This window comes from Muntiacus reevesi, chromosome 2 (genome assembly GCF_963930625.1).
Source record: "Muntiacus reevesi chromosome 2, mMunRee1.1, whole genome shotgun sequence".
Classification (NCBI taxonomy): domain Eukaryota; kingdom Metazoa; phylum Chordata; class Mammalia; order Artiodactyla; family Cervidae; genus Muntiacus; species Muntiacus reevesi.
In genome coordinates, this window is record NC_089250.1 from 143,985,933 (window position 1) to 144,012,469 (window position 26,537).

The 26,537-nt window shown below is 44.8% G+C and overlaps 1 protein-coding gene and 1 pseudogene across 14 annotated transcripts in view; both read right to left on the bottom strand.

Moving 5' to 3' along the window:
- The window catches only part of SEC31B (SEC31 homolog B, COPII coat complex component), a 60,873-nt gene that overhangs the window by 32,298 nt on the left and 2,038 nt on the right, over positions 1-26,537 (bottom strand). For 6 of the 14 annotated variants that reach the window (XR_010661550.1, XM_065923118.1, XM_065923119.1 and 3 more), the window contains exons 2-24: positions 25,750-25,836; positions 25,266-25,389; positions 19,289-19,484; positions 18,985-19,080; positions 17,878-18,021; positions 17,382-17,524; positions 16,430-16,529; positions 16,150-16,311; positions 15,469-15,603; positions 12,300-12,530; positions 10,437-10,511; positions 10,077-10,175; positions 8,540-8,639; positions 7,863-8,041; positions 7,471-7,597; positions 6,969-7,114; positions 6,117-6,290; positions 5,476-5,637; positions 1,994-2,171; positions 1,300-1,608; positions 1,014-1,072; positions 543-689; positions 137-253 (exon numbers count right to left, since the gene is read on the bottom strand). Coding sequence is in view for 13 of the 14 variants with exons in the window: in XM_065923118.1 (XP_065779190.1) it covers positions 137-253; positions 543-689; positions 1,014-1,072; positions 1,300-1,608; positions 1,994-2,171; positions 5,476-5,637; positions 6,117-6,290; positions 6,969-7,114; positions 7,471-7,597; positions 7,863-8,041; positions 8,540-8,639; positions 10,077-10,175; positions 10,437-10,511; positions 12,300-12,530; positions 15,469-15,603; positions 16,150-16,311; positions 16,430-16,529; positions 17,382-17,524; positions 17,878-18,021; positions 18,985-19,080; positions 19,289-19,484; positions 25,266-25,389; positions 25,750-25,828 (3,282 nt within the window). In the remaining variant the exon portion in view is untranslated. Of the gene's footprint in view, positions 1-136; positions 254-542; positions 690-1,013; positions 1,073-1,299; positions 1,609-1,993; positions 2,172-5,475; positions 5,638-6,116; positions 6,291-6,968; positions 7,115-7,470; positions 7,598-7,862; positions 8,042-8,539; positions 8,640-10,076; positions 10,176-10,436; positions 10,512-12,299; positions 12,531-15,468; positions 15,604-16,149; positions 16,312-16,429; positions 16,530-17,381; positions 17,525-17,877; positions 18,022-18,984; positions 19,081-19,288; positions 19,485-25,265; positions 25,390-25,749; positions 25,837-26,537 lie in introns of those variants that run through there. The other 8 variants (XM_065923114.1, XM_065923107.1, XM_065923108.1 and 5 more) reach the window with 7 other exon arrangements.
- Positions 4,177-4,887, bottom strand: LOC136160053 (small ribosomal subunit protein eS8 pseudogene; annotated as a pseudogene).

The window sequence follows — 26,537 nt, forward strand, 5'->3', positions numbered from 1 at the left end:
ATCAAATAAGTATAAGCTACAGACAGCATGTCCAGGAACAGTAAGAAGATTCACACAAGGAACTGGTCTTACAGTTAAGGGATCCTGGGACCAGCTGGGGTCGGAAGGGAGCATCATGGGGAAGGTTCAGACTCACTAAGTCAGTGGCAGACAGGGTGCAGCGCTGCAGAAGCGCCTCAAAGCTGATCTTCAAGGACTGGTGTTCAGGGGGCATCTCCTTCCAGTCCATCTTCTCCAGTGGCTGCTGACATTGCTGAGGAGGGAGCAGGGAGACAGGAGAGATAAGCAAGCTGTCCTGCTTATGGCTCCCCTCAGGACTAGTCCTCTGTGATTTGGGGTCATGCTGCTCCCACTGGAGCAGAACTGGGGAGAGGCATCCTCTTTCTCTGCAGTAGGGACACTTGGTATTTGCCTCCCACCCCACCTCTTTCAGTCCAGAGTCTGCCTCCAATGTGAGGAATGAAGCCATCCTCCATGCTCCCTGCTTTTCTACACCCAAGAAAAGGTTTCCAAGAGGAAGGAAAACACATCATTCCTGTCACCTGCCGGCTGAGTTCTCGTGGGGCTCCAGGGGGAGCATGACTCACACTGGGGACAGTGGGTTGTGAGGAAAGGACCCCTTGAGGCTCAGAAGCGAGGCACATAACTGGAGCAGTAATTGGTGCTGGGGGCATAAATGCCTCTGGCAACTAAAGGGAGAAAAAAGAAAGGCACATGAGTCTAAGCTGGAAGAACCCTTCCACCCTACTTTGAGGGAGTGGCAGAAACTATGAATGAACAAGGGCACAGAACAGTGAGTGGGGAAGTTAGAAGTCAGAAGATGGTGAATAAGAAAGAAAGAGGAAAAAAAAAAGAAAGAAAGAGGAGGTGGTTGAGGGGAGAAGAGTGAGTGGGGAGAGAGAGGAGACAGAGTGCCCATCTGAGAATGGGAAGGACCAGGCTACTTCTATAAGGAACTATAGTGTGGCTCGTTGGTGAATGTATGAGGGTTGAGTTGGGAGAGATGTATTCACCTTTTTCCTCTGGAGGTTTCCCTTGAGCACTGGAGCATTTTTCAAGAAATCCTGAGGTCCTGCATAGTATAAATATAGGGGTATTTAGGGGCATGACCAGAAACACTGAAATTTTTGGTCTGAAGATCAGTAAAATTGTTTTAGTTGGAGTCTTCCACATACACCCTCTGCAGACCAGCCACACTCTCAGTTGACATTCCTAACCCTAGTTCACTGGCTTGAGGAAAGAGACTCCCAAAGTGGTAGTGGGGAGGGGAGGAGAGGGAGGCCATGGGAGAAGACTGACCTGGGTGAGGAGTCAAGATGCCAGTGGTCGGGAGGACACCAGCGCGTGAAGTACCTGGCCCTCCTGGAGGGTGGGCCCCAGGGAAGCTGACAGGAGGGGCTGGTGGCTGGGAGCTCATTGGGCTGAAGCCTGGCGCTCTCACAGGAAGCAGAGAGGGCACTGGAGGAGCCCCAGGCAGGGGGACAGAGCCAGGCTGCATAATGTCTGGGGGTGCCATGGGTGGAGCCAGAAGAGGCCATGTTCCAGGGAATCCCACGGGGTTAGGAGCTTGCGCCCTTTGCCCTCGTAACAACTGAGGCTGAGATAAAGCTGAAATGGGACAGAGAAGAGATTCAGACCACATCAGAGAGGAATCACGGAGGAATAAAAACAAAACTATAATAATACTAAATAATATAAGTGTACGGAGATCTACCATTTGCAAACTACTTTTAACTATACTCCTTATTTGACCCTCAAAACAACCCTGTGGGATTGAAATGACCAATATAACAAGCACTCTCAATTTTCAAAAGAAACAAAGTGGCTAGGTATAGTGCACAAAGTACAAAGCCAAGTACTGACAGTATTAAGAATTCAGACTCCAAGCTCCTCCCACTAGATGGACAAATTACTTCCCAAATCCACGTCAGCCATGCCAGCTGTTTTTCTCTGCGCTCTGTCTAGACATATCTCCATTCTGTTGGTCACTCACCAGGCCTTACCCCAGGGCCCAGAGGCAAAGGCTGTGCTTCCTGGACCCCAGATGGCCTATAGTCACTTGTATACTGCATTCTGGAGCTCTGATAAGGGCTAGGATGGGAAGGTGTCAAGGGCATCATTAGTGATGACTGAGGTGTAAAAATCCTTGGCCTTGCAGGTAGAATTGGAACCTGTAGGAAGAGAAAAAACAATCAGCATCTTGGAAAGGAAAAGAAAGTACTAAGTAACTGATAATGGAAAAACAACAGGGAAAATGAAACCAAAGGCTAATTTAAAAAAAAAACCAACAAAATTGATAAATCTTTATAAAGACTGACAAAGATAAAGAGAGAAGACACAATTCATCAAGATAGAGGACGAAACAGAGAATACTTCAACAGACCCTGCATCCATGAAAGAGATGATAAGGAATGTTACAAATAACTTTACAAATACTTTGACAAGTTAGAAAAGTGGAAAAAAAAAAAGAAAAATGGACCAATTCCTCAAGAACCACAAACTACCAAAACTCTGCCAAAATTAAACCAAAAACCTGAACGTTCTATAACTATTAAAGGAATTAAATCTGTAATTAAAAACCTCTTCCCACCCCCTTCCCCAAAAAGTTTCTAGGTAGACCTAGATAGTTTCACTGGGGAAATTTTGCCAAACCTTCAAAGAATTGACACAAAGGTTCCATAATCTCTTCCATAATATAGAAGGACCATTTCCTAATTTACTTTATGAGGTCAGTACTACCCTGATACCAACACCACAAAATAAAACTACAGATCAATATTTCTCATAAACTTAGGCACAAAAATCCTCAGCAAAATTTTAGTAAATCAAATCCAACAATGTATATAAAAATAATATACCACAACCAAATAGGATTTATTCCTGGTCATGGAATGTACATCATGATATATTTAAAAATCAATCAACGCAATCCACCATATCAGAAGAAAAATCATTTGATCATACAAAATGATGCAGAAAAAACATTTGACAAAATTCAGCACTGATTCATGACTCAGCATCCAGGAAAAGAAGGAATTTCCTTAGTTTCACAAAGAGCATCTACAGAAACCTAGAGCTAACATTATTCTTGGTGCTGAAAGACTGAATGTTCTCCCTCTAAGACTGGAAACAAAATTAAGGTGTTCACACTCACCATTCTCATTTTAATACTACAAAAAGGCAATAGAAATTAAAGACATGTAATCTGGGAAAAAAGGAAGAGGGATAGCCTTTTTAATAAATGATTCTGGATATCCGTTGGCAAAAAAAAGAAACCTTGACTCAAATTTCACACTTACACAAAAATTAACCCAAAGTGAAACATGGACTTAAAACTATTTCTAGAAAAAAAACAGTAGGAAACTTAGGGGATCTTGTACTAGGCTAACAGTTCTTTGACTTGACATGAAAAGCATGAACTATAGAAGGAAAACTTTATAAATTGGACCTTATAAAATTAATTTTTTTTGTTGCTCTGTGAAGGACTATTAAAAAGATGAAAAGAAAAATTCTTACATAGTTATACACACACACACACATATGAGGACATGTAAAACCAGTGAAATCTGTGGATAATACTAATGTTAATTTCCTGGTCTTGCTATTGTATTGTGGTTGTCTGAGATACTGACATGGGATGTGGTGGGCCTGGTATGCATGAGACTTCCCAGTACATTTCATTGCGTCTTCTTGTGAGTCTATGATTATTTCAAAATAGAAAAGAGAGAGGAAGGTTGGGGAGGGAGGGAGAGAAAATGAGCAAGGAAAAATAGAAGGAGGTGGAGCAGAGGGAGAGAAAAAATGAGGGTGGAAATTAAAAGATGGGACAGGATAAATCATCAGAATTTTCCTGCCTAATACCTTTATCTACAATCTCCCTGGATTTTGCTCCCCTCTGGTAGGCTCCTGGTCTCACAAATTAACAGCATCCTATCCATCTGGGCACTGTCCTCTACACCATCATCAGTTTCTGTCAATTCTACTGACTAAATATCTCAAATCCAACCTCACTTTCTAGTTTTATATCATTTCTTTCCTTCATCATCTCCTGCTATGCTCCTAACTGTCTCTAACCTTGCCCTTCCTTCTAGGAAGGAAGGGCATAGCTAATCCTTTCCCTGCATAAGACCACTCAATAGCTCCAGAATGCCTTCAGGGTCAAGTCTAAACTCTTTTTTTTTTTTTTTTTGGAACAGTATACGCCTTTATTAGATGAGCTAAGACAGGAGGAAAGAGGGTTTATTTGCCTTTCCGGGCCTTGATCTTCCTCAGATAGAACTCGAGCTTTTTTCCCTCTAGCACATAGCCATCTGCTCAGCCACACTGGCCTGGTCTTGAAGCGATGCATGCAAGAAGCTTGCCCTGCTGGAACTGCTCCTCTAGAAGACTGCTGATTTTCGCATTCTTTTTCCTCTCATCGTATTTCTTCTGAATTTTCTTTGATCGTTTCTTGTTTAAAATCTCTTCCTCCTCAGGAGTCAGCTTGGCCCCCTTCTTGCGGCCCAGGGGCAGCGCATAGTGGGACTCGTACCACTGACGGTACGGTGTGCTGTCGATGAGCACAATACAGTTCTTCACCAGGGTCTTGGTACGGACCAGTTCGTTGTTGGATGCATTATAGACAACATCGATTATTCTTGTCTTGCATGTACAACACTCCGAGCCCCAGGAGAAGTTCCCCATGTCGAGCCTCAAGGCCCGGTACTTCTTGTTGCCTCCCCGCACACGGACTGTGTGTATGCGGCGGGGGCCAATCTTTGTGTTGGCAGCGGGGCGTCCCAGCTCATACTTCCGCTTCTTGTGGTAGGGCTTTCTCTTGCCCCCGGTCTTACGGCGCTTGTGCCAGTTGTCCCGAGAGATGCCCATCGCTCGGCGCTGGCTGGAAAGAGCAAGTCTAAACTCTTGAACACAGAAATGCCAGGTCTCTCCTGATCTAACCATACATACTGTTACCCCAGCCTCAACTAACTCATCCAACTGCCACAAACACCTGCTTTGTAACCTCATTAAAATGTTAGTCATTCCTCAAACAGGTTTTGCTTACTTTCCCTTTACTGCCTTGGCAGATGCCATTCCCTCTGCCTGAAATAACCTTTCTTCCCTCTTCCTTTGCTTAAATAACTTTTAATCTTCAAGACTCAGATCAAATATCAGTAAATTGCTTTCTGTGTGATCTCAGGGCTCTTTGATCATATCCCAATCAGGGCATTTATGAATTTTACTGTAGTTAATTTTTACATATCTATCTTTTCACTAGACTACAAGGAAATTAAGGGCAAGGATCACGGTTTGTATACTTTTCTGTTCTAAATGCCTAGCAGGTGTTCAATAAACAGCTATTTAAAAATAACTGAATCTATGCTTTATGAAGATAGGAATTTTCATCATTTTTTTAATTAATATATTCCAATCATGCCTGGTACTTGGTAGACACTTAATAGGTATTTTTGAATGACTGAATAAGCAGGGTCTTACCTGGTGAGAAGACTGGAATTTCAGTCTGGGAGAGGATGTCTCTTGAGAGTAGGAGGTAGCTCCCACGACAACCCGGGGGAAAGGGAAAGGGGGAGACTGCTGGCCCAAGACACCAGAACCCTGGGCATGAAAAAGTCGATCTCTCAGCTGCTGAACTGGTGGCTGTAAAAGTTACAACAATGAAAGACTGTGTTAAGTAAAATGAAAACAAGCAAACACCCTCTCTTACAAGCCTAGCCTCACATAGCTTTTAAACCTCAGCTGACCCTCAACATTTTAGCCATCTCAGAGAACTCAAAAGGTCTCTAACCCCTGCAAAAGTGACATCTGCCTTACTAGTTATTTCTCTTTGAAGGTACAACTCAACTGTTTTAAACCACTGAGAAGCCTTCTTCAGCTTCTCCAGACAAAGCCAGCCCCTTGCCTGTGAAGTCCCACAATGCTTAGTATAAGCTTCTGTTATGGCAGGATAAATTACTGACATCTGGTTTTTCTCCAAGAGACTGAACTTCCTGAAGGACTAGGTCTTATTTATCCTGGGAGCTTTAGCATTTGGCATAGTGCCAGTAACACAAAAGTGCTCAGCCAATGTTAAGATGACTGAAAGAAATGGTTTGGTCTCTGCACATGCTCCCACTCACCTGAGCACAGTCTCTGGGTAGGTAGCTCATGGCAGTGGCCAGGCTGCCCTGGGCTGCCAGGAGGTTGGCATACTGAGTGATTCTGTAGGTTGTGGCGGGACCTGGGTTCACCCTATCAGGACCCCGCAGTAGCTCCAAGCTCCTGTTAAGGATCATCACTTTCTCCATCAGGTCCTGGAGGGACCAAAAAACAAGGGCAGTCAGTCTTCATCAACGCACACCCTGCTCTCTTAGCTCAGGTAGCTCAATCAAGGACTTCCCTACTATAGATAGCAGGTGATGATATATGATATGTAAGAGACATGACAGCCAGAAAAGGGCCACTTGGCTTCACCTCCCAAGCTGTTTGGGTCTTACACTCTTGTACATTTCTGTCTCTTCATTTTGGATTCTTTACCATTTATGCTAATACATCTCAATTTCAGATTCTGTTATCCTTTTATTTCATGTGTGACTTTGTCTCCCCGTGACTGTGATCACCATCTTCTCTGGGCAATCGCAGAGTATTTGGTACAACTTAGATTCATAGAACTTTTCATAGACACTAATAGAAGGCCCAAACTCAGCATTAGTCAAATACAAAGTAAACTTATATACCCAAACCTGAAGTGGGAAAAAATTACGAAGTTAATATCTAAGCAGCTGCTATTCAATCTCCCTTGACTGAGAAGGAGGGAAGATGCTTATCCATGGAAAAGGTCCCAGACTTTGAGGGCCCTTCCCTCTTCCCTAAAACTCCTGATTCCAGCCTGGATACCTAGAAGACTCGCCTCTGATGTCCCTGCAATCTCCACTTCCAGTCTCTCCTGAAGGCCTGGTATGGCGGGACCAGGCCCTGAAGTGAAGGGGTACCTGTAAAGCCATGGGGGATGAAGCTGGCTGGCATCTTGCCCAGCACTCCACCAGCCGCTCCACGCTCCCTGAGCACACGTAGCAGAGTCTGGCTTCAGAGGCGAGAGCCCAGCCACTCTCCTGCTCCATACGAGTTCCCAGCCTGTCTGCAGAGAGATAGAAGCTTCTTAAAATGGCACAGCTTTCCTGTGCTTCTCCTTCTCCTGTTTGAAAACAGGTGGGGGACCATGAGCTATGGGACAAGTAGTCACAGTGGCTTTAAGACAACACTGAGGTTAATTCTGCTCTGCAGTGAAGGGCAAAGCTTTTGCACTGAGATCTGACAAGAAAAAGTAAGAGAGGACAATAATGCCCTCCACAGAAAGCAGAGATGCACTCTAGTCCCTGACGACATGGCTTGGCCTCCCCGAGTTCAGGCTGCGCCTCTGTCTCCTCCCTCAGTGTGTCCACTGACTCCATGCTAGAGTCACACCACTCCATCCTGGAGCCAAGGGCCACCTACCACAGAGCTCGGGGAATTTCTCTGGCTCTGAGTATGTCAGCAGCAAGGCCAGAGCCTCTCTCCAGTTCTTCAGGCTACAGGCACACACCATGTCTTTCCAATTCCTCTGTATAATGCAGGCTAGCAGCTGTAATGGGCAGTGAGGGAAGGAGGCCGTCAGCTCTTCATGCAGCATAGGCAGCAGGAGTCACACACAGGGATGTGCTGAGACAAGTCCCTGCTAAGCAGACTTCCTGTTTGACCACTAACTAGGGGCTCGGGGTAAGGTAAGGGTGGTTGGAGTAGGAGGAGAGAGAGGCAGATCCTCTAGACGCCAGTCCCGTGATGTGGCCAGCCACTTGACAAGGTCCAAGCAACCCCTTCCTCCTCCTCTCTGCATGGTGGGCAGTTACCGGGGCGATTCCGGTTTTCTTCTTGGCCAAGTAGTGCTCCTGTGCTTGCTTCAGCAGATCTGCACCTCCAGCCTGGGCCAGGATGATGGCATCAGCAAAGCGTTCTTCCTTCAGACACAGCTCCACGGCAGGGCCCAGTTCTCCAAGCAGGAGAGCCTGGCTCAGGAGTCCCTCCGTGTCTGCAGGCAGAGCATCCCCTCTGTATCAGCCTGCCCTCAGACCAGCACTTTCTGTCCCCACCTCCTATACCCTGTCTCTCTGAGTCTCCCTCACCCCAAACTCCCAAGATTCATTCCTTCACAACAAAATGCAAGGGGGTGTCCGGGGATGCCCAGGTCCAGTGGTAAATCTCTAAGGACAGAACCCAAGACAAGGGAGGGACTTGTGGCAGCATCACGGGTGTGCCATGTGTTTGCTCAACAACAAGAGGGTCACAGTTCTTTAAGCAGGAAGACAGAAGGATGAAGACTACCTTGGTAGAAGGCCTTCCATATGAAGGACCCATTCATGAAAATCTTCAGCCAGAGAGAGCTCTGACTGGTACAGGACTACCCAGCATTTGGGATCATGAGGGGAAGCAGGAAGCCAGGGACAAGAAGGCAGGGTCTTCAAGTCTCGAGAACTCTGAGCCCACCTACCCCCACACAGAGGGTTCCTCTCCCTCAGGGTCAAGGTACCTTCTGTGATGGGGATCTCCCACAGAGTCATGTTTTGAGGGATCAGCTCATCAAAGAAGGCTGAGGAGGCTGAGGCTTCCCAGGTAGTATGTTTGGAGGCCTGTACAAAGAAGGACAAAAGTGGCTATTTGGGAAATGAGCCTAGAAGACAGAGAGCTGGCTTAGTCGCTCTCTTTGAGAGTGCTATTAAGAGTTGTCCCTTCAATAGAAATAAAAGCAAAAATAAACAAATGGGACATAATCAAACTTGCAAGCTTATGCACAGCAAAGAAAAACAAAAGACAATATACAGAATAGGAGAAAATATTTACAAACGATGTGACTGACAAGGGCTTAATTTCCAACATATACAAAACAGCTCATACAATTCAACAACAACAATAAACAACTCAACAGGAAAATGGACAGACAATCTAAACAGATATTTTTCCAAAGAAGACATACAAATGGTCAACAGGCACATGAAAAGATGCTCAATTATTGAGAGATGCAAATCAAACCTACAGTGAGATATTACATTACGCTAAACAGAATGGCCATCATTAAAACATCTACAAATAAATGCTGGAGAGGGTATGGAGAAAAGGGAACCCTCCTACACTGTTGGTGGGAATGTAAGCTGGTGTAGCCATAACAGTATGGAGGTTCCTTAAAAAACTAGAGTTTCCCTATGATCTAGCAATCCCTCTCCTGAGCATATATATGGACAAAACTATAATTCAAAAAGATACATGCACCCCTATGTTCACAGCAGCACCATTCCCAACAGCCAAGACAGGAAACAACTGAAACATTCACTAACAGATGAATGGACAAAGAGGATGTGGTACATACACATTGGAATACTACTCAGTCATAAAAAAATGAAATAATGCCATTTGTAGCAAGAGGAAGAAAGACAAATACCATATGATATCATTTATATGTGAAATCTAAAATATGACACAAATGAACTTCTCTATGAAACAGAAACAGACCCGTGGACATAGAGAACAGACTTGTGGTTGCCAAGGGGGTGGGAGGTGAGGAAGGGATGGAGTGGGAGTGTGGGATTAGCAGATGCAAGCTAATGTACATAGGATGGATAAACAAGGTTCTACTGTACAGCACGGGGAATTATATTCAGTATCTTGTGAAAAACTATAATGGAAAAGAATATAAAAAAGAATGTATGTATATATATATACACCCAAAACTAAATCACTTTGTAGTACAGCAGAAATTAACACAACATTGTAAATCAACTATCTTTCAATTAAAAAAAAAAAAAGAGTTGGCCCTTAATGGGTAAAGCTAAAAGAATAATCAGGTAAAGTTTGGGAAGTGCCATACTTCATGGTTAAAAGAGCTCCACTCCTAGCTCCAAACCTTATGGGTTCTGTGTCTCTCCCTGGTTCTAAATGAGTGAGGAGTTTGAAAACTTCCACAGAAGTTGAGCACTTATTGAGAGCAAAATGAAGGGCTAGGAGGGGCAAGATTCCCTAAGGGCAGGCCTTCTATGCCACCCTCGATGGGGCTGGCTGGGCTCCTTCCATACCTGTAAGGAGAAGGCCTGTTGTCTGTTACTGTTGAGGTCATCTCCCTTGGACTGAGGGCTCTCATCCAGCCTCAAATCACTCCTCAACCATGTGGCCACCTGCAGGGAGAAACATGAATACCACTTTTCCCAACACGAGATCAAATAAATATTAAGCTTTTCTTCCCACCTTCATACTCCACCAACTGGACTTACTAAGATCTTTGTACTATTTTCCTGGGAAACAGAATAACTCCAGGAGGTAAAATGCTCATATATGCATTATGGAAGCCCAGGAAGAGGTATTCTGAGATGGTTTCCACCAGTAGGATTCTCTTTTTTCTGCAACAAACACATATTTCTGATGTGAAAGCAGCTTACCTTCTTCTGAAGTTCATCTTTACTGTATCCTAATAGCTTCAGGAATTTCATTCTGGAGTCCTCCTCTAAAGTCACCTAGGAGCCACAGAACACAGAAATGTCCATTAAATGAATGTGAATGACTCTCTTCTGCACCAGTTGGACATCTGTGCTAGTGTACCCTCAAATGTAGCTCTACCAGAAGTGCCCCCTGAGGCCAACACCATCTCTCCCCTCTTTTCCATAGACTTGATTCCTGTGGGGTTATGGGTAGATGTGTTAATAAACCCTTTCTCCCTTCTGCATGAGAACTGGACCTTCAAGTTGACTTCCTAGATCTATTATGCTGGTACCCTGATAAGAATAAAATGTCAGCTATGTTTCTAGCTGTTTACCAGTCACTGCTTGTGACTGGTAAATTGTATCTGGACTGGAACTACGTAAACTATAAATAATTGACATGGACACCATGCTATGGGCTTCCCTGATAGCAAGGACTTTTGTACTAAATAAATTCCTTGCAGGAACCCTAGAAGTTATGCTTCTGGACTTCATAAAAGAGATATTGGCTCTTGTGGGCCTGAGGCTTCTGAGCCAGGGCAACTAACACACCAGCTTGATGTATATCTTATCTTCTTCCACCTGAGCTGTCTTCTGAGGAGCTGAAGGGGAGGACTCTACGCTGCTGCATGGACTGCAACAAGGACTCCCGCAGAAGAGAACCACTTGATGCAGTCCTGTGAATCTAAATGGCTAGGTGAGAAGACTCGTAAGTAGAAGCTGCATGGATGTGGTAAACAGTAAGCTTACCTACTCATGTTCCAGATACTGAGGGCCAAGGTTTCCTGAAGTCCTATCCTAATGGGTTAGCTGAGCTGGGCCCTTCATTTATTCCACACTGAACCATAATCTTTCACAAAGTCTCTCAGGGATCCCTCCTTCTTCTATGCTCTTCTGGAAATGCTTATCCACACTCAGCTTCAGAACTATTATGATAGACAGCTCTTGGATAACTTTAAATCAGACTCCCCTCTGTCCTATGGGCGCCAGTGCCTCCTTTGCTCAGCAGAGTAAAGGCTGAACTCTCGATTATTCCCTCCACCCTTTCCCACCGCATCATTCTTGGAGCTATTACCTGTATCTTGCTTATAGCAAAAGCATTATTTCTTATTATTTTCCTCCCACATCTTTTTCCAGCTTCACTCTACAGTTGATGATTTTTCTCACATTCTTTTTCTCTTCTCAGACTTCTGGTGTCTACCTTCATAACGTTCTAGCACAGACTCCGATTTCTTCTCAAAATCCCCAGAAAAAATCCTTTTTTGCATTCTACTTTATAATCCCAAAGATCTGATTAATCCTCTCACTGCCTGTCCAGTTGCCTCTCGTTCCTTTAGCTCTCTCATGCGTTTACTTCCTTTGATAAGTAAAGCACTCCTCCTCGTGTCATAAGCAACCTGAAATTGGATTGACACTGGAACTGAAGCCATGCTTCCAGAGTAGAGTGGCACTTGAGCCCGCCACAATGACTTGCCTTGGGTTACCTGATAAAACTCAAAGCCTTCCAGCTGATCTTCTTCCCTTCCTACTGCCCCATTGCATGGCACTGGAAAAGCCTTCACCTTGGATCTGGTAAAGTACCCAGGACATCAGCAATAGTAGAAAAAAGGCCAATGTCACTTGTATTCCTCAGTTTCCCTAGCCATAGAGAGTCTCTGAGCCTCTGGTAAAATGAAAATTTTGTTCCCAGGATGGGTGCTGTGCAGGAAAAACCCAGCAGGGTCAAGGCCTCGGTAATCTGGGCCATAGGGTGGTTGTTGACAGAGGCTGGGGTATCTGGCTTTGGGGAGACACTTCTGAGCAGCCAGCCTTCAGGCTTCCTACCTTCAGGAACTGCCAGAGCATCTTTTCGCTTTGCAGTGATGCTTGCTGGATCTTGTTCTGACAGTAATTCAGGAGATTTCCGGATCCCAGGGCCTCCTGCAGCTCAGCTGACTGTGTCAGGAATTCAGGTTCTGTGGTGACCTGACTGATAAAGACTAGGCGGAAGCAAGGTTGTGGCACCTGATGGACAGGGGTGCTGGGGAGGCCAAAGGTCACCAGCTTGCCCCCAAACTGATAAATGAAAACAAGAAGAGTAGGGCAAAAATTAACACCAAGTCAGGATTACAGGGGAGGCTATCTATTGGTCAACCCTTAAAGATAGGAAAGCAGTAAAAAACAAAAAAAAAAACAAAACAACTCCTGGGGGTGGAATCAGGAATTGAGTAGTGAATGTGCCCATATCCCAAAACCACCCCTGCACTTTCAGCACCATTAACTTAAAAGGTACAGTCCATGGTACTCCTCCTTTCCTCACCTGTTCTGCTGCCATCATTCTCCCAGAGTTACACAATAGTTATCACTATCCCAGGCAGGGGCTCCCCTGTGGCTCAGACGGTAAAGCGTCTGCCTGCAATGCGGGAGACCTCGGTTCGATCCCTGGGTTTGGGAAGGTCCTCTGGAGAAGGAAATGGCAACCCACTCCAGTACTCTTGCCTGGAAAATCCCATGGACGGAGGAGCCTGGCAGACTACAGTCCATGGGGTCCCAAAGAATTGGACACGACTGATAGTTATCACCATCCCAGGTAACTCTGGACTAAACCCCTTGTCATTATCACAGTCTTTTTACCCACTGTAGCTGAGCAACAATAAAATCCTCCCGCTTCTTGTTCAGTGTCTCCCATTCCCTGTGCTAGCATTTTCCTCCTCCATTCCAAGCCCTAGACTACCACCCTTTTCCAGGAGCTTGTACTGGTTTCACAAGGCCATGGGAGAGAGTTTAAGCTCCTCTGCCTATAATGCACAAAATCTTTCGAAATCAGGACCAGACCTGCCTCTCTAGCACCGTTCTCTCTGTTCATTCACGTGATCACTCTGTGTCTCCAAAGAGCCCAGTACATTCCTGCTTCTATGCCTTCATCCACCACAACACTCCCACCTGCGCATCCTTCTCACCAAATTAGGTACTTTATTATATAAAGCACCTGGCACAAACACAGAGCACAGTCAAGTTCCTTTACTCCAGCAGTTCTTCACCTTGGCTGTACATTAAAACCACCTGGGGAGGTATCCAAAGTCACCAGGCTATACCCCAGACAAAAAATTTCAGAAGCTCTGGAGGTGGTACCCAGGCACTGGTAATTTTTTTTAAGTTCTTCAGTTTATTCCAATTGCAGTCGTGGCCAGACTACTGCTCTACTCCCCAACCATTCACTACTCTCCCTCTTTAATGAGTGCTTCCAGCCAGAATTCTTCTCATGACTTTTATAGCACGAAATCTATACTACAGATCAGTGCTAAACACAGTCATCTTAACTTTTGATTTGTATAATACTCAATAGTTTTACAAAGTGTTTATATGTACTCTTTTTTGAATGCTGGATGGCATGGACTGTTTGCTAACCTCTGTTCTCCTAGGGCAGGAGAGGTGGGGGGTATCAAGTTCTCAATCCCCTTCCTCCTGTTCTTCCTAAGGAGAGATTTCCATTTCTCCTTGGCCCGAGTCCCTAGCTGAGTCTCTGTGGACCACAGACAGAGGGACTGAGGATTAAGAGGGGATGTTGGTGGGAGGCATGCAGGAAAATCCTTCCCTCTGCTGTCCCCCACTTGGAGAGGGGTTGGGTTTGAAATGTGAGAACAGTACCATAAACAATGTTTAGGGTAGTGTCCCTCATCCCCCATATACTGTCACCCTGCTTATTTAACTTCTATGCACAGTATATCATTTGAAATGCTGGGCTGGATGAATCACAAACTGGAATTAAGATTCCTGGGAGAAATATCAACAGCTTCAGAAAGGCAGATGATACCACTCTAATGTCAAAAAGTGAAGAGGAACTAAAGAGCCTCTTGATGAGAGTAAAAGAAGAGAGTGCCAAAGCCAACTTAAAATGCAACACTCAAAAAACTAAGCTCATGGCATCTGGTTCCATCACATCATGGCAAAGAGAAGGGGGAAAAAGTGGAAGCAGTGACAGATTCTATTTCTTGGGCTCTAAAATCACTGTGGATGGTGCTGCAGCCACAAAATTAAAAGATGCTTGCTTGTTGGAAGGAAACCTATGACAAACCTAGATAGAGTATTAAAAAGCAGAAACATCACTTTGCCAATAAAAGTCCATATAGCCAAAGCTATGGTTTTCCAGTAGTCATGTACAGATGTGAGAATTGGACCATAAAGAAGGCTGAGCACTGAAGAATTGATGCTTTCGAATTATGGTGCCAGAGAAGACCTCTGAGAGACCCTTGGACAGCAAGGAGATCAAACCAGTCAATCTTAAAGAAAATTTTAAAAAAAGAAAAGAAAATCAACCCTGAATATTCATTGGAAGGACTGATGCCAAAGCTCCAATGCTTTGGCCACCTGATGCAAAGAGCCAACTCATTGGAAAAGACCCTGATGCTGGGAAAGACTGAGGGCAGAAGGAGAAGGCGGCGACAGAGGATGAGATGGTTGGATGGCATCACTGACTCGATGGACATGAGTTTGAGCAAACTCCGGGAGATAGTGGAGGACAGAGGAATGCCTGGCGTGCTACAGTCCTTGGGGTTACAAAGAGTCTGACATGACTTAACAACTGAACAACAAGAACAACCCCCACCTCCTATCCATCCCTGGAGGTAAATGGGGGCTCTGTGTACATTTGGCCTTGAGTCTAAAAGGCAATGGCAGTGGGGAGGGTCAAAGGTTTTGAGTAGGGGAGAGGAGAAGATTTACATTCTTTCTCCTCTACTATCTATTCATTCCGTTCTTGCTTTGTATTCTAACCAGGAAAATTAGATGGAATGGCAGGCAGTTCTCCGTAAGTGAGAGCTCAAAAGCAATCAGTTCTTTTAGACAGGACTGGCACTGCAAGCAGGGTAAAGGGGTTGAGAAGAAAGCTTAGCAAATCGCTGCTTAAGCAATAAAATGGGACCTGATCTGAGAGTCAGGTAGTGAGAATCAACTTCTCATAGAACAGAGCTCCATGCTGGGGACACAGTAGGCTATACACACACACTACACTTACAGCAAATGAAACACCTGCTGGCCTCCTCATCCATTTGGGCGGTTTTTTCAGGGGAGGTATCAATGATGCTTGGGCCACTTGCTTTGGCACCTGCAATGGTGGGAGAGGCTGGCCTTTGCTGAAGGAAGAAGAGATCTGGGGACAAAAAGGACACCTCCATTACCAGTGTGGAGTGGTGGCTTAGCCAGGAACTCCACCTACAAAGTCCATTTTGGGAGGGATCCCTGAGATACCCAGTCTGGCCCACAAAAGTCAGGACTCTCATTTCAGGGGGCTCGTAGTTTCAGATGCCCATGCAGCAGGCTCCTGGAAAGCCAACTGCATCCAATGTCTACAGTGAAGTGTGACACAAAATGTATCTATAGGAGACAGGGAGGTAAATTCATTCTTCAAAATAGTGGAAGGTCCCAGCATGGAAGTCCAATTCCCCTGAAATACCACAAGGAACATTCAAGAACAAGAGTCAAGGTAAAGGCCTCCTTTGTATTGGGCAGGAACTGACATCCTTCCAGGAGGATGGACACTGGTGCAAAGGTTCACAAACCTGGGGTTCCCGAACCCAGGGCCCTAGTCTCCCAAGAATTCAGTAGTCCCCGTTTCTCCCCAGGCTTATGTCCTTTGTTCTCCCACTGAACAGAGACAGTCCCTTCCCTCCAGCATTTTCCACCAAGCCCTTCAAACCTTGTCAGCCTGTCTCATCTGCTGGACTTCCCAGCTCCTACCCATCACAGAGTATAAATTGATCCAGCCATCAAAGGAGGCAGCAGAGAACACCAAAGGGTCCCGAGGGCACCACTGCACATCAAAGCACCAGCTGCTCAGCGTGGGTAGCTTATACACCACCTATTGTTAGGGAACATAACCACGAGGGAAACCCTGACTTAGGTAAGGCAACTAGAGCACAGAGGTGCAGCTGGAACTGCCCTACCATCCCAGCATACCCACAGAAGGGCCAGCCTACCTCGCTGCTCCCCAGGTTCCAGCACAAGATCTGGTTGTCCTTGGCACTGCTGAGCAGCAGCTCAGCATCAGCCTGACTCCATGACACTGACAAGATCCCCCTAAAAAGGAAAGGAAAGAGGAACTAACATTTGTTGAATGCCTACTACGAGTAGCATGCCTTACATATCTTGGGTAAATGTCATCCCCTCAAAATAAGCAGTGTGACTTCATTTTACATATGAGGAAAATGAGGCTTGGGAAGAAATTGAGGAACTTGAAGCAGTCATGCAGCCAGAACCCAAGTCAAATTTCAGTGTGGGCATAATGTGCTATAACCACTCTGCTACCCACAGGTCCCCCCTGCAGGATGGCCTGCTTCTCTTCCCTGATTGTAGGGTGGGCAGAAATTCTGAATCAGCATGAATCAGGGAAGCACCCATTCCTATGGGTGCTTTTAGCCCAGGAGGGTAGTGAGGACCTAACTCTCAGAAGTCCCTAAGGAGGTACAAAGGCATGATCTTTGAGTTAGAAAGAACAGATTATGGGGCTGCTTCTTCTATTGTAGGCCCAAGAGCAAAGGCTTCAGAGGCAAGCCTGTTCATAGGAAAAACAGGAGCCAGGGTTCTTTTATTAAGTCTTGGAAGAGGCAGCCTAATTACATAAGAAATGAGCATGTCCTCAGATAAGAGCCTGGGGGCTCTCCCAGAGGAACTAAACACTGGCTCGAATATTCCTCATGACCCTACCCCCACTCACATGTGTGGAGGTTACATGGAATCTCAGGCTCTTTTCTATAACCTCAGGGTCTACAGGAACTCCTCTTGATTGGAAGTGGGGCTAGAACTGGGTAACTGTGTGTTCACCAGGATGGCTCTGAAGCTGGGGAGAACGTCTGCTAGCCAAAGTGAGGCATGTATTGCCCTCTACCCAGGTCAGCTATGCCCTGCCCTCCACCAAGGATGACATGCTACCTGCTGTGACTCTCCAGCACTTTTAGGGGTGAGGAGGCAAAGCGCAAGTCCCACAGCTGAATTACTGGAAGACGATCATCTTCTGAACAAAGTACCAACTGGGTGGCTACGTCTGGGTGCCAGGCCAGGCCTGAGCAGTTCATCTGTGAACAAAGCAGATCCCAATGGGCAATACAACCTGACTCTTTTTATGAACCCTTTTTGCCAAGCTGAAATGGGACCTCTCTGAGGGTTTTGTGTCTTTTCTTATGTAATCAGGAACACCACAGCCATTGGGAAACAAGTGATGACCATAAGCAAGGAGCACTAGAAGCCTTCAGATCAGCTCAGTTTGTTTTCTCTGAGCTTTCCCTCTCAATAGGAAATCTACCACAGGGCTGAATCCACACGTTTAACAGCTGAAAGCAGAATCCTGGCCTGGGGGAGAGCAGCTCCAATACTAGGCCTGAGAGAGACAGCAGAGCCCAATCCTATATTCTGCCTGTATTCAACTCACCCGGTTGCTGTGATCACTGACTTTGATGATAGGTTCATTCTTCCTGAGATCCCACACGACTGCCTTGCCGCTGGGGTGAGCAGAAGACAGAATGTGTTGAACTTGATGGTTCCAAGATAGAGCCTTGACATCTTCTAGGGGCTGCTAAGGCAGAATGGGGCAAGGGGCAGGATGAGGACAACCTGTTAACCCTGGACCAAGAGACAGCTGATCTGTCACTGCTTCCAATCACCCGCAGAAAAGCCAAGAGTAGACGCGGAGCTACCCAAACCATGCCAGTCTCAGGAAGCTGGAAGGGAAGTTTTCCAGAGAGGATCCTTTAGAAAATGATGTAGAAGCTCAAAGAAGGACAGGTGCACTTGGGTTTTACTCCTATCCCAAGATGCTCCTGAGAAGAGTCAAGATTTTAAAAAGAGCCTTCTCAACTATGACGAGAGAGAGAGAGAGAGGGAGAGGAGAAAGGTGAGGATAGGAAAGAGGGAAATATAGACACCCAAGACCCCCCAGGGAGAATGAGGTAGAGAGAAAAGCCATTGATACTTTAGGGCACAAGATGCTATCAAATTCATACTGAACTTACCTCATGATACTGTATGCATAAGAGAAAAGCCAGGAAGAAAAAGATGGGGGCTCAGTTACAGACTGACAAGACAGGTACACTCAGACACAGAGACAGAGGAGACCCCCAGGTGCACGGGGGAACAGAACACAACGACAAAGCTGACCTTTCCACAAGAGGACAAGGGTGTATCTGGGTGTCCTACTCTTGCCCCTGGTTGGCTAAACCCAGGGCCCAGCCTTGCTTAAATTATACTGTGATAAATAGTACAGTCACCCCTTCTCTCACTTTTACTCCCCTCACTCTTCTTGCCTTCCAGAAACTTCTAGGACAGTTAATGATCACAAGCCACTTCCACCCCTATCTGTATTCCCCGACCTCCCACCAGTCCCCACCCACCTCCCTCCCTCTATTATATTAGTCTGTGGAGCTTTACTGCCCTCCAGTGGTGAAGACTGAAATCTGTGCGCTGGCTGCCTCCAGAATTTAATTCTCCCTGGGAAAATCAGGTGCATACTTCTAAGCAGCAGCACCGGGAGCCTCCTCACCTGAGACTTGGATCCTGGGGTCATTGGCACACTCAGGTTATTCAAATCCCAAATGAAGATTTCAGAATCACTGGCCCCTGAGGCCAGGAGGTTGCCCTGTATGAAAGAATATGCCTTTGGAGACACACCATCCCAGGAAGAGATGAGAGCAGAAAAAGGGGAAAGAGACCCACATGTGGGTCCAAAGCCACCCCCGTAACAACCTGGGAAGGCTCAGAGTTACAGACCAGAAGTCACAAGTAAACGCTTCCCTTCAGATCTGTTGCTCCATGCTTCCCAGGTCTGATCAATTGAGATGCAGTACCTGGAAAGGATTAAAGTCAAGGGCTCTGACAGCCCCCGAGTGCTTCTGTCTCCGGGCAATCACAGGCTCCTTTCCCGAAGATAAGATGTGGGTCACATTGTACAGAGTAAGCATGCCACTGTTCCCGCCGCCTGCAATGACCCCGGAGGCTTCCAGAAGCCCATTGCCAAAGCTCCCCCAGATCAGCTTGTGAAACCTACAAAGAGGAGGAACTGGCATCAGCAACAACTCAGGTCCACATCAGTCAGTAGAGAATGGGCATCTTTGTCAGCCTCTGCCATTACGCAGGCATCCCCACCCTTAGGGCCTGCCTGTCTCCCTCATTTCCCAGACGCAGAACAGAAGTCTCCTCTGCCTGGCCCTACCCTTTGGCTGAGAAAAATACTTCAAATAGATTACTTCACTTAATTCTCCCAACTCAAATAACAATACTTATTGATAACTTCCTATGTACCAGGCACTGTTTTAAGTGCTTTACATGTATTAGCTGATCAACAATCCCATGAAGTATTTACCTTATTTTCAATTGAGGAAAGTGAGGCACAGAGAAGTTACAAAACTTCTGTTATACAGCTAGTAATTTTACTCCCATTTAACAGCTAGGAAATGACAGACTCAAGGTTCAAAGTCAGGCCCATCTTATGCCAAAGCCTGAGCTCTTAACCATCCTAGAATATGGTCTTCTATTGAGAGGAAGATCCAAACTCTTCTACACCTGAATAGAAGCAGGTTCCCTAGGCCAACAGTTGCTGTCCCTTCTTAAATAGGAAGTGAGAAAAGATCTATAGACCTTCCCTTCCCATGCCATGCTCATGTGATTAGTCCACTGGAGCTGCCGTATGTATTCTGTGGGCCAGCCTTAGAGAAACACAGAGGCATGAAAAATAAATGCAGTTTGGGAAACACTTTTCTGGCTTTCTGAGCATCTTGCATTCTGGCACACAAGAAAGAGATGGACCCTGGGCTCCCTGGCTAAGAATAGGTCCCCTGAAAAGCCCCTAGGGAAGGCATGTGATACCCCCAATGCCTCACAGGTGGTCTTCCCTCCATTTCACAGCTGTTAGCCAAGGATATTTCCACAGCCCTTCCGAGAAGGCAAATTTCACACTGAATGATGTCATCTAAGATCCCTAACTGAAATTAAAGGTTTCCACACTCTGGGAACAGTCAGCAAAGAAACTGAATGGGGAAACCAGGCAGGAACCTGTCTAGCCAGTCCTTAGATCAGAGCCAACCTCTCAGAAGTGAAGAGTTGAGCGCTAATTCAATAAGGTCAGCATCTGAACAGAAACAGCACAGCTGAACAAAGAGTGGGTCTAAAGCTACTGTCAGAAAGGCTATGTTTTCTAAAGTTATGCTGATGTTAACATGGCAGAAGAACGTGTTCCATGCTGGCTCCAGAGGATGCCATGTCATCCAGGGTCTAGAGCTCAGCATGGGCAGACAGCAAGACAACAGATTACCCAGAGAAGCCTGAAACAGGTCACACAAGAAGCAGAGGAAGGTACGCCCAGGGGAACTCACATGGGAACGCAGTGACCTCAGAATGGTCATAGCACATGACTTACAAATCAGAGTGAAAGGTACCTGAGACCTCAAAGGAGTCACCACAGGGTTAGAGAAGAGGGCCCAGTTACTTTAGAGTGGCTGAACTGCAGGATACAGGGTGTGACAAAATCATTATTCTTTGTGTAGGCATGTAGAAAGTACATTCCTATTGTTAACAATTCACTGAGAGTGGAACTGGAGCCTGAATAGCTGTGATAGACAACATCTGGGAGAGGGGAACACCTGGGAAAGCCTGGCAAAGAAGACTTCATTGTGTGTGTGTGTGTATGGACAAAGAGAGCACACAACATGTGAGCAAATATGACATTCGTTAGTGTTAAAACATTAACAACTGATGAATCTAAGTGAAGGTATGTGTGCTTAGTCGCTCAGTCATATCTGACTCTGTGCAACCCATGAACTGTAGCCTACCAGGCTCCTCTGTCCATGGGATTTCCCAGGCAAGAAGACTGGAGTGGTTGGTTTTTCCTTTTCCAGGGGATCTTCCTGACCCAGGGATCAAACCTGTGTCTCCTGAGTCTCTTGCATTGCAGGTGGATTCTTTACCATTGAGCTACCTGGGAAGCTTTCATCATTGTAATATTCTGCAATTTTTCTATGTTTGAATATTTTGAAAACAAAAAGTTATAAAACAACAACAACAAAGATGGCCTGAAAATAGGAACTAAAAGATTTAAGGAGAAGGTATAGGGAGAAGAGTTTGTATAGGAAGGTGGGAACTTTGCAAACATGAAAATACAGGTGGAATTCTTTGCTAAAGAGTTTCCCAGGATAATGATGGCAGTGATGGAGACCATATGGCATCACAGAATGACAGGAGGCACCTGAAGAAAATACAGGTTCTTTGACTCCCTCCCAGGCCTTCTGAAGCAGAATTTCCAGAGTCCGGCCTTTAGGATCCACATTGTTAACAAGTGACCCCCGTGATTCTAACAAGTTGCCAAGGTTGAGATACATCAGGCTGCATACCAGCCTAGAACAACAGGAAGTAGTTGAATTCATAAAGAAAGAACTAGCCCCAACAATCAACTCATGGTTACACTTCTGGTAAAAAGGAAAAGACAAGGTTGGAGAGAATAAACTGAGACCTGTGAGATCAGATTATCGTACCAGCTAAGCTCACCTGAGGCCAAGCTTCAGCTGCCATAGGATTAGGAATACATGCTATATAAATGATTGTTCCCATGATTTCTGTACTTCTTTTAGATTTTTATTTTATTTGCTTAGTAAAGTTCCTTATGAAAAACCCCAACCTCATGTTAGTGGGTTAAAGTGAAAATGAATTTGTCCACATCCTGGCCAAAATAACTGAGGAAACCCAAGTTTCCTTGGAGGTTAAACAGAGCAATGAAGGCAGTGCTCCAAGATGGAGAATGAAGACAGTGGGGTGGAGCAACGGCTGTTTGAGAGGAGAACTACCTTTCTGAATGCCTAGTATGCACTAGGTTACAATGTGCTGACTATATATCTCAAATTTACAGTAGAGAAAATGGTCAGAGAAGTTAAAATAAGGTGCCCAATAGGACAGAATATGGCAAAGCTGGGATTTGAACCCAACAACAAAGCCCATGCTCTCTCTACTCTGTGATCCTGATGTCTCTAAAGAGAAGGCAAGTCTTAGAAACAAGAAAACTAGGAGTGGTAACAAAATGATCTCTTAACTGCTTGGTGTTATCCTTACAGAGGTACCTAAAGAGGGGTCATAATGCCCCCTAAGAAACTGAACTGACATAAATGTATTAGAAGACAGATCACCTACTTTCTCCATGTTACTAGAAGATGAGTCAGACATAGGTTACAGAGGCCACTGAGAGATCTAGAACGTCAGTGTAGACAGAGGAAGAGTGCAGCAGATCACCCACTGACCTCTGAACTCATTCAGGCATAGGCAGCCATGTCCTCAACTCAAAAGTCATACATAAACAATGTATTATTCTCCCACAAAGCTTTCTTCTTGAGTGGGATTCATCTAACAAACCAAACACCACTTGCATAGTGCACATGCTAATCCATATGGATGCTGATTGCATCCAGTGGCATTTATCCATATGCTCTCTTCCCTCTATTTATAGCTTTCGACTATCTCTTATCTACGCTCAGACACGCATCGCTTTCAGAACATTCCTTTCAGTCAGGTATTTCTAAGTAGATAATATTTCTCTGATGCATCATGGATTGAGTATAAGGGGATCTTCAGGATTCAAATGTAGTTGAGGCCTGGGTCTGGTAAAAAGGGCTGGCAATGGAAGGAGGAAGATTTTGAAAAGTATGTTAAATCAATAATAAGAGAGATACAGAGAGGGTTTTGTTTTGTTTTAAGGGAAAAAGGAAGGAAATTAAGCTAGAAAAAGGGAAGAACATAAGATCTAAATTTGGAGTTCAGTAGGTTCTTAGAAGTCATTTTATACAACCTCTTCTTTGTACATAAGTGAGGAAACCTAAGATCACTGATGGAATTAAATTTGCCCAAAGTCACATAGTTTTAGGCAAGGCAACAATCCAACACAACTGTGCTTTCCATTAAACCATGCAGAAGATGACACAGAAAAGAGGAAAGCATAAAGCAAAGGGTGGGTTGACCTTTATCTACTCTGATCATTTTGGTCAATTGTTTGTGATGCTGACTTTTGAGTAAGTGACCTAACCCAGGCTAGAATGGAAAGAAGTGAGTGCCTTAGACCCTGGAGCGTCTAAGATGATTTCTTCAGAAAAGTTTCAACAGAACTGCATCAAAGGTAATCCCCTAGGTCTTCGAGAATGAGAATCAGTCTTTAGACACAATTATAGAGGTGAAAAAAGGAAGCTGTCAACCAGGTTGACTGCAAAACAGATTGTTACCCTTGAAAAGCTCTTCAGGCACTAACAGAAGACTGACCATAACTAACTGAAATGGTGGATAAGACTGCTCAGTTTGGTAATCCAGAAGTTTCTAATATCACTCATTTATTCCACAGATATTTTTTCAACTACCTAATGCCAGGCACTATTCTAGATGCTAGAGATACAGCAATAAATAAAACAGACAAAAATCTCTGCCTACGTGGTTCTCAGGATTCAGTTTCAAGGTTTCTTAAGCAATTAGCTCTTTCTTAAGAACTCTTGGCCTTAAGGAGCCACTACTGTGCTGAAGCTGCTACTTGGCTGGTTGAAGAAAAGAGCTCTTGCCCACTGCCCCTTTCCTTATCTTCAGGAGTATAAACATGATTAAATTAGCTCTCTTTCAGCAGCCCTTTCTGAAATGCCTACTTACAGGCTAACAATATCTCATTGTTACTGGTAAAATTGCTAAGGCCTTTCTTCAAAAGGTACAGGTACTGGAAATACAAAGAAATGTAAAAAACTGCAAAATAAGGGATTCTGTAATAAAGTGATAAAGGAGTGATAAATAATAAAGGAGTGATAAAGTGATATAAGAGCTCAAGAAAGTAAGAATAACTAATTTTCATTATTCAAGTTAAGCCATGAAAAGAAAGAGGAGAGTACTTCTAAGTATCTTAATCTAATCACTCAGATTATGCATAAGATGAAAAGTTACATAACAGACCAGCAATCTCTTACAGGGGATGGCAAGAAAATCCTCTGGGCTGTAAGAAAAGGATTTATATTTTTATATTAAAAAATAATACAGTAAAACATGTATATTATTTATATTGAAAATATACCTGAGTGCAGTAAATATTCACATTTCTCCTGATGGTGCAAAAATCTGGGGATCACTGATTCAGACTATAAGCCTCATCTTTACAAAACTAATAAAAGAACAGTTGAATAATAGAAAGCAGGTCTTGGAGTCAGCTAGGACTAGACTTAAATTCTAGCTTCCCTGGGTTTTGGTTCTCTCCTATGTAAAATGGGAATAATGGTATTTATTGGCTAGGCTTATTTTGAGAAATGAATACAATATACAGAGCCCCAGCATAGTGCCTGGCATGTGTACACAGGCTCAGTGAATGCTCATACCCAGCCCTGTGAGTCTGCCAGAGCCATGAAATCCATGAGTGACCAATCAGTGCCTGACAGCAATGAGGAGAGGACCATTCATTCGCCTCTCATTGGCAGAAAAGGGAGACACTGTGTAAGGCTGTTATTTTCACAAGAGCCAAGGGAGGAAGGAGCCAACATCTCTGGGTTCGAGATAGATCACGTACTTGTGGGTCCAGGCTTGTGTGAGGCGTCTCTATCACATCATTCTGCCTTATGCTGCTGCTGGCCACAAAGGTTTGAATGGGAGTTTTCAAAATCTTCTTGCAAAATAAACCCAGAATTAACTTGTCTCTAACTTAAAGATCATTCTCCCCTCACTTGTCCCCTCAACAGCCCTGAGAAGCACACACCGCTTCTGAGATTCCCCATCAAAGTCTATATCAGGATCTGCCCTGCATTCCCATCAACAGTTCAGACATAGTACCTGCTGGAGGCAGAAAGGACTCCCTTGCGTTTCAAGTCCAGAGAGGGATCCCTGAAATCAACCTCAAAGATTTCCAGTGTGCCATTTGTACTAAAGGAGGCATCTAGCTGCTGGGCAGATGTTCCTAGGCACAAGAAAAGTCAGGAAGAGGCAGCATGTCAGCAACAATATATGCATGGATTTGGGGTATAAATCGTTAGGCAGTAGAGAAAAGGAGGAAAAGGAGAGAAATGGATATACCCTTTTTCAAGTGGTACCTCCAAAAAAAAAAAAAAAAATCAAGAAAGCATGAGGTGCTTAGCCTTGAGCCATAATCCAAGATTGTTCCCAGGGACCAAAACTCCTAATATCCCCTTGCTTATGCTGCTAGTCAACCCCACCTTTCCATGACTCTGAAACTTTCTCTGAAGCACAATCAAGAACACTGGATACTAAGTTTCCCTTCAACCTATTCAGTGGATCGTCATCTACAGTACCACCATACCTGTGGCCAGATACACAGGGTACTGACTGGCTGGGCTCCAAACTTGGACGGCTTGTCGCTCAAGCTCCTTCAGCTTCATGGTCTGTCCTGTAGGTGGCAGAAAAGTGACATGATCCTCAGCCTACTGAAAACAGCAGTAGAAACCACAAGCTTTTGGGCCAGATCAAGGGAACACCTGTGGACACGAGCACCTGTTTTTCCTTGCTCCACCATAGGATGTAGTATTTGAGGGCAATACAGGGTGACAAATACATGATCGACTGCAGATCTGTAATGACAATTCAGTTACCCAGTTGGACAGGGAAACCTGGTGTGCTGCAGTCCACGGGGTCGCAGAGAGTCGGACACAACTGAGCTACTGAACTGAACTTACCCAGTTACTGAAATCTAGTGCTTTAAATCCTAAAAGATACTGAACCACACTGGTTGCCACAGGCCCAATGGTGATGATGACCATCAAACCAGAAAATCTCAGTCAGTCTATCCATTCCCTTGGTTTTAAACATTATCCATATTCTGATGACTGCCAAATTTCTATCAGCAACACAAATCTCTCCTCTGAGTTACAAGTTCTTATATACAACTGCCATTTATACAAGTTCTTATATACAACTGCCATTTATACAAGTTCTTATATACAACTGCTAATCAAATATTTCCACTTGGGTATAGTAAAGATACCTAAAAGTTCATCTGTCTAAAATGGAATTCTCTATTCTACCGTCTCACTCCTTCATCTGTTGTTCCTTCAGGTTTCTTCACTTCAGCAAACAGCCAATTGCTCAACC